The 6,838-nt window shown below is 38.8% G+C and overlaps 1 protein-coding gene across 1 annotated transcript; it reads left to right on the plus strand.

Annotated features, from left to right (window-relative positions):
* Window positions 1-4,365: 4,365 nt before the first annotated feature.
* Window positions 4,366-6,238, plus strand: LOC104817584. The gene is made up of 6 exons (XM_010546834.1): window positions 4,366-4,539; window positions 4,677-4,763; window positions 4,881-5,123; window positions 5,198-5,362; window positions 5,628-5,771; window positions 5,861-6,238. Exons 1-6 carry the CDS (start codon window positions 4,366-4,368, stop codon window positions 6,236-6,238), a joined length of 1,191 nt encoding a protein of 396 aa, XP_010545136.1.
* Window positions 6,239-6,838: the final 600 nt, after the last annotated feature.

Consider the following 6,838-nt stretch of genomic DNA (forward strand, 5'->3'; position numbering starts at 1 on the left):
ATATAAAATTTTATCGTGTGCATATGTATGATGAATAGTCATATAAGATATATATGGTATGTATTTTTTTTTTATAAGGAAGGAAAACTCCCCTTTGGATACGGGAATAAAGCCACCGGTTTTACGCAATAGCATGGAAACCATATATGGCTGTACTTACATATTTGTAAATAAGACTTATGGATTTAATAACTATTATTGTTTTTTCCATATATGTTATTTTTCATATAGAAAAAAACAATTGTTAATTATTTATATATTTAATAGTCCGATTTGTTTCAATACTAAGCGTTTTCGTATCATTACAAGAAAAACTGTAATTTGCAACAGAAAAATCTGTCGCAACATGAAGAAGAATCTATCGGTAAAAAAAATTTGCGACAGATTACGACAGATCCTCATCGGTCGCTAAATCGTTGTCGCAAAACCTGTGTGATCGTGATTCTGTCGTAACTTTGCGACAGAAAGATTTGTAGGTAGTCGGTCGCACATATACGACAGATGGCTATATGTCGTTAATCTGTCGCAAATCGCTGAATCCAGATCTATCGCATATTGTGACAGAAATAGGAGTAGGTATTCGGTCGCAACCTAACGACAAAATCAATCGGTCGCACTCTGTCGTAACTTAACGACCAAATATATCGGTAGGTATTCGGTCGCAATATAACGACAAAATAAATCGGTTGCACGCTGTCGCAACATAACGACCAAATATATCGGTAGGTATTCGGTCACAAACATTACGACAAAATTAATCGGTCGCACTATGTCGCAAATCTATTATATAATTTTTTAAAAAAATATTAATAAATAATAATATTTAAATTAAATTAAATTTTAAAAAATAATTTTAAAAATATAAAATAAAAAATATTTATTTAAAATTAAAAAATTATTTATTAAATAAAAAGTATTTATTAAAAAAAATTAAACACTAAACAAATCCGGATTGTCTGATCCGGTTGTTTGGTCTGCCGGTGTCGAAGAAGGTCCGACTCCGGGCTCAGATCCGACTCTGGACTGAGGAGTCAGAAATGGGTTGAACGCATCTCTTGCGCCGTTGGTGGGTCGTTATGAGGAGGAAATAGCCGGGCGAAAAACGTCTCGTAACGCGTAATCCGTGCCTCAGCTTCTTCAAGTCTGGCAATCTTCTTGCGATCGTCCTCGAACTCTTGAATCTTCTTCTTCAACAGCTCGACCTCCTTAGTGAGTGAGACGTGGTGACCGATCGATGTTGCATCCGGATGACCACCATCCAACTGAGTCGCCATTGAACCGACGCCGTATATACGTCCTTTGGCATCCGGTTGGACAACCTACGAAATAAAAAATATACGTCAATTAAAATAATTTAATAAAAAAAATATATCAATATAAATTTACCTCCAGATAGAGGCTATTGATTTCTGCTGGCGAAAGTTGGGTCGATCCACAACTCTCCTCTAACTGGGAGAGACGATCGGTGATCTTTGCCTGAATCGCATCCTCGATTTCCTGAATGCGATCGCTGATATAAGTACCGTCAGCTCGACGGTGAGTCTTCTGCAGCAATCGCAACGCAGAAGGTTCTTCACCTTCCTTCTGCGTCTGCACCCAAAAAATTTAATTAAAAAAAGATTCAAAAAAATTTAAATTAAATTTTTATTTACTTACTATCTCATGGGCGACTCGAGGAAATGATCTCCGTCCTGCAGTGTGGGTCGAGGGTGCACGTTCGATCTCCGCTCGGGATCGTCGATTGCTTGAGAATGTTTGACTCTTCCGCGTTCCTTCTTCTGAATCCCAATATTCAACTAGCTGATCGTCGATCGCCGTCGACATCCATGCAGGTCGTACGCATCTGCTCTTTACCCGATAAATGCTGTCTTTGAGGCGATCCGGGTGTAGACCGTCCGGTCTGGGACAAGACAGAACGAACATGTAGAAACGAACTGGAACGACCGTTCCAGTAGGATCTAGACCGCCCGGTCTGAGTGACAAGAGAGAACGGACAGTCCGAGTACGCAGGACCGCCCGGTCTGGACCACATAGAACGGACGTGAGTTAGTACTAGTACGGGGCGGTTGACGACCTTGAGTCAACACTGGTGTGTGGGGATGGTTTTGGTAATTGTACCGATTGACGAATTTGGAGTCAGTACTATTACCGAAATGTAACACTAGTACTGGTTGACGATGTGGAGTCAGTACTGGTGTTGTTGTGTGGACGTTTTCATAACGGTGCCGGTCGACGAAGAGGAGTCAGTACCGTCATGGGAATGTGTAGTGAAGCTAGTACCGGTTGACGACGTGGAGTCAGAACTGGTGAATCTGTGTGGTCGTCTCTGTAATAGTACCGGTTGACAATGTAGAGTCAGTACTATTATAGAGAAGCAGGGTGGAATCTAGTACCGGTAGACGAATTGAGTCAGTACTAGATGAGACCGAAAGGAAATGGTACCTGATGGTACCAGTTGACGACTTGAGTCAGTACTGTAAGGTACCAGAAATGCATGGAATAATGATAATGAATTAAAAATGATTATTGAGAAAATATTAAATGGATAAAATAAGGAAATTCTTGTATTGAGAGATTAGTTGGCACCGTTCTCCATGAGATGGGCTCTCCGGGCTCAATCCGAGCCATTCACTAAGCATTATGCTTAGCCCTCCGTTGTTGAATTTTTCAGATCCCGAGGAGCACGAGTAGCGCACTTGCGACGGCGACGACTTGGGAAAAGTGACATCATGTACGAATGTTTTATGTTCCTTTCGTGTGTTTTGGAATGTGGAATAAGGTTCCATGTGAAGACGGTTGTGTTTAATTACGTTTTGGACATGTGTTTTCAAGAGACGTGTGATGTGTTTATTCCGCTGCGTATTGTTATGTAAAAGTGATTTTAAATTTCACGTACTTTCGGTTTTATTATATTTTATTGATTTTGTCCATGTGGCATATCCTGTTCACGGGATACGGGATTCAGGTGTCACAACTTTTGGTATCAGAGCAACGTTCCATCCACGGGAAAGAACTGCTTACAATTGATTCTACATATTTCTACCATCACTTGCTTGCTTGCTTTGATCTATTTTTGATCTAGATTTGGATTTAGCAACCGGTCCTCGAGTTCGACCCCGTGTTACGATGATCCGTATCCTTGCGGTGAGGTGTGAATCGGGTTATAGATTTTAGACTCGGTACACACGTATCACTTACGAACGCCAGAGATGATTCCGACTGATGATCCTTTTGTATCGCGATATCATATGTGGAACATAAGGCATGGATAAGCCACCTTATCTGATTCGACTGCTTTCTCGTTCACTGAGTTCGACTGTCTGAAATAGATGACGCTCGTCCATAGTGCGACCACACATTTCTACAGCCTTGCTCACACGAGGGGTCCAACGATATCTCTCTCTTTTACGAGAGGTACAAATCCCGTCTTGACTATCTACAATCCAGTACATGATTCGTTTCGTACCTGATACACACCTTTATAGTCCTCCTGTTACGCAGGACGTTTGACGTATACAAAGCACGCAACTCCTCATGTTGGATTCCGTAGATATCTCAGGTCTTAGGATCCAATCATGAAACCGTCATATGAGATTCAAGTCATGACGCTAGTCCATGTGACAATCTCATGTGGGTCAATCCGGTATTTCGTTCTCCAACGAATACATATGATTGTGATCGTATCCAATACCTATGATCATCTATATGGTCATCAATCATACATCATACTAGTCTTATTACATCATTATTCCCATAATGACATATGACTAGGGAGTTTAGTATTGTTCATAACAATACACGGATTTCATAACATATTAAAGCATGCACAATACGTAATGAATCAAACACTCATCCATAAAATCATAGAAAACGTCAATACATCAGATGTATCCAAGTAAAGCTCGCAAACAGTACATCATAGAGCACTACATAATAATAAAATTAAATTCAAGTACTACATAATAATATTATAATAGTTTTCCGAATATTCAATGTATCTTTATATTGAGTAACCTGATCTAGAATCCAAATTTATAGACATTGATATCCTATTTGAGTATTCATAATTAACCTTTAATATCCAATAAAATTGCATACTATATTACAGGGTTAACGGAGATTGTAATTAATTTATTTCGAGAAACAAATCAGCATTCCCTATATATAAATAATATGTCCATTGGATTTGTAGAAATAGAAAAAAATATATTAAAAATAGAAACCATAATCCAAATTCAAGAGACATAGCACCAATCACAAAGATTCCAAAAAAAAAATTTATTAAATAAACCAATTCTATGCATATCAATCCCAAGCATTGGGAACATAGCGGCAACCACAAAGCGTTTGATATTGTCTTTTTGAATGGCTTCTCATGTCTTCATGTTTCATCGGACTGTCAGTTCGATGCTGTTTCTTGTAATCACGGCGTTGGTAATCACAACCTCCTCCGGTAGGAGAGAGATTTCAGAACTACAAGAAGTTGAGATTCAAAGACACTTGAAACGAATCAATAAGCCTGCTGTCAAATCCATCAAGGTATATGTATAAGTACACATACATATATAAATTATAAAATTTCTTAATTCGTATATATAGATTTCGTGACGTGGGATATGTTCATGTTTCGATTATGTTATGTTAGTGTATCACTTTTCATGTTGGTATTTGAACAGAGTTTAGATGGAGATATATTTGATTGTGTTAACATCACCAACCAACTCGCGTTTGATCATCCTTTACTAAAGAACCACACTATTCAGGTATATATCTTTTTTCTTTACAAGTTGTTTTGCTTTTCTCCTTTTGAATCTTTTTTTTTTGTTGATTTGCTATTTATTTTACATTATTTCTTTTGTGTCGTTCGGATTGCCAAATAGATGAGACCGAGTTTTATCCCAAAAGATCTTTTTAGAAACGATAAAAAACAATCGGGGCTCATAAGTACTCAGTTATGGCAAAGGAGTGGAAAATGCCCAGAAAACACCGTACCAATAAGAAGAACAACAAGGAAAGATCTCTTACGGTGGGGTTCCATCGGAAGTTACGGGAAAAAAGATCCAAATGCCATCCGTAACTATGGATCTCACCCAGCTGCAAATTTTGATCCCACTATACATGAGGTATATTTTTGTTAGCAATTTCACAAATATTCAATCCTCAAGTATGTTATTGTCATTGACCCTTTTTGCATAAGTATGCCATAATTCGAGGGAGAGGAGGAATATATAACGGAATAGAAGCTGCAATCAACGTGTGGAAACCACATGTTCAAGAATGGAATGAGTTTAGTTTGGCCCAGATGTGGATTGTGGGCGGTATTGATGCTCCGGATCTTAATTCCCTCGAAGCTGGTTGGCAGGTTTTTTTTCCGTTGGTCTTGTTTCATTCGTATGTCTGATCATTTATGATTTTGACTCTGACTCGAGCGATGGTTCAAAAACATTTGTTCATAGGTGTATCCAAGATTGTACGGTGACGATAACCCCCGTCTCTTTATTTTATGGACCGTAAGTTTGCTTGATCATGGTCTAATATTTCCTCGTATTTTCCCATATTGGCATACGACGTAGCTAATAAGTCATTCTCATGTGTGATGCTGAAATGGGAAACTCAACAAAAAACAGGCTGATCGTTACAAAACAGGCTGCTACAACCACCTGTGTTCCGGCTTTGTCCAAACCAACCAAGGGATCGGTATTGGTGCTACCTTTGACCGAGTTTCAACCTACGATGGCGAACAATTTAAGGTCACACTACTTATAATGAAGGTAAAAAGAAAGAAATCTTGAGTCTTTGGCCTAAATCACGGTAAAAAAAACTTCATATATAACTGTATAGAGAAGTAATTGTTTTGCAGGATCCCCAGAGTGGAGATTGGTGGCTCATTGTGAATGATGTGAGTGTCGGGTATTGGCCGAAATCAATCTTGTCGCATCTAAAGGGCTCTGCATCGGCCGTCGATTGGGGAGGCGAGATCTTGAATTTTAAAGTAGGCGGCCGACACACGAACACCGACATGGGAAGCGGCCACTTCGCGGAGGAAGGGTTCAAGAAGTCGTGCAGCATGGACCACATTTTCATAGTCGACGAGCATCACGTCAAGAGGGATGCCGAGAACGTTAAAGTCGACATGGATAATGCGAAATGTTACAATTTAGCTCATGGGAGTAACGATCCTAACTGGAGAACTTACATCTACTTTGGCGGACCAGGTCAAAACCCTGGCTGTCCGTGAACGAACGCATGCCCATTTTCTGAAAGAAGTTGAAAGAATAAATGTTTGCTCTAATAAGAGTAAACCAAAAAAGCTTATAACATAATTCTTTAGACAAAACACATTTCCATAATCTTGTATAATTTTATAAATTGAAATGGGCATGTCCAATAGAAGGAATTAATGTTTCGGTTTTTATTTAAAAAAAATGGATCTTTTTAAGAATTTTTTAAAATTCGATTCGGCTCGATTCGATTCCAAAAAATTCAGTTTTCTAAAAAAAATATTGTTTGAGAATTTTGGACACTTCTGTAACAATCCAAGATTTAAAAAAAAAAACAAATTGTCTGGATCAACCGGTGCAGGTTGTCGGCAAGGCCAAACAAACCACACTGACCTATATCGATCGATCTAGACATAGACCGACTGGTCCAGGCATTGGATAGACGGAAAAATCGCAATTTTTGACTGGATTTCAACCTTAAAACCATCGACACTCTATTTTTCGACCTAAACTTGATTTTCTCGACCGTAAAGACCTTAGTACGCAATTTTTCTACGATGTGTCCGGATTTTCCGCCCAAGATTTGTCCAATTCAAGCTCTATTTAACCATTCCTGC

The sequence above is a fragment of the Tarenaya hassleriana genome, unplaced genomic scaffold (genome assembly GCF_000463585.1).
Source record: "Tarenaya hassleriana unplaced genomic scaffold, ASM46358v1 Cleome27, whole genome shotgun sequence".
NCBI classification, from domain to species: Eukaryota; Viridiplantae; Streptophyta; class Magnoliopsida; order Brassicales; family Cleomaceae; genus Tarenaya; species Tarenaya hassleriana.

Coding starts and splice junctions, on each gene's coding strand:
- LOC104817584 (XM_010546834.1), top strand. CDS start 4,366: ATGGCTTCTCATGTCTTCATGTTTCATCGGACTGTCAGTTCGATGCTG. Junction 4,764..4,880: donor TAAAGAACCACACTATTCAG/GTATATATCTTT, acceptor ATTGCCAAATAG/ATGAGACCGAGTTTTATCCC. Junction 5,772..5,860: donor TCACACTACTTATAATGAAG/GTAAAAAGAAAG, acceptor ATTGTTTTGCAG/GATCCCCAGAGTGGAGATTG.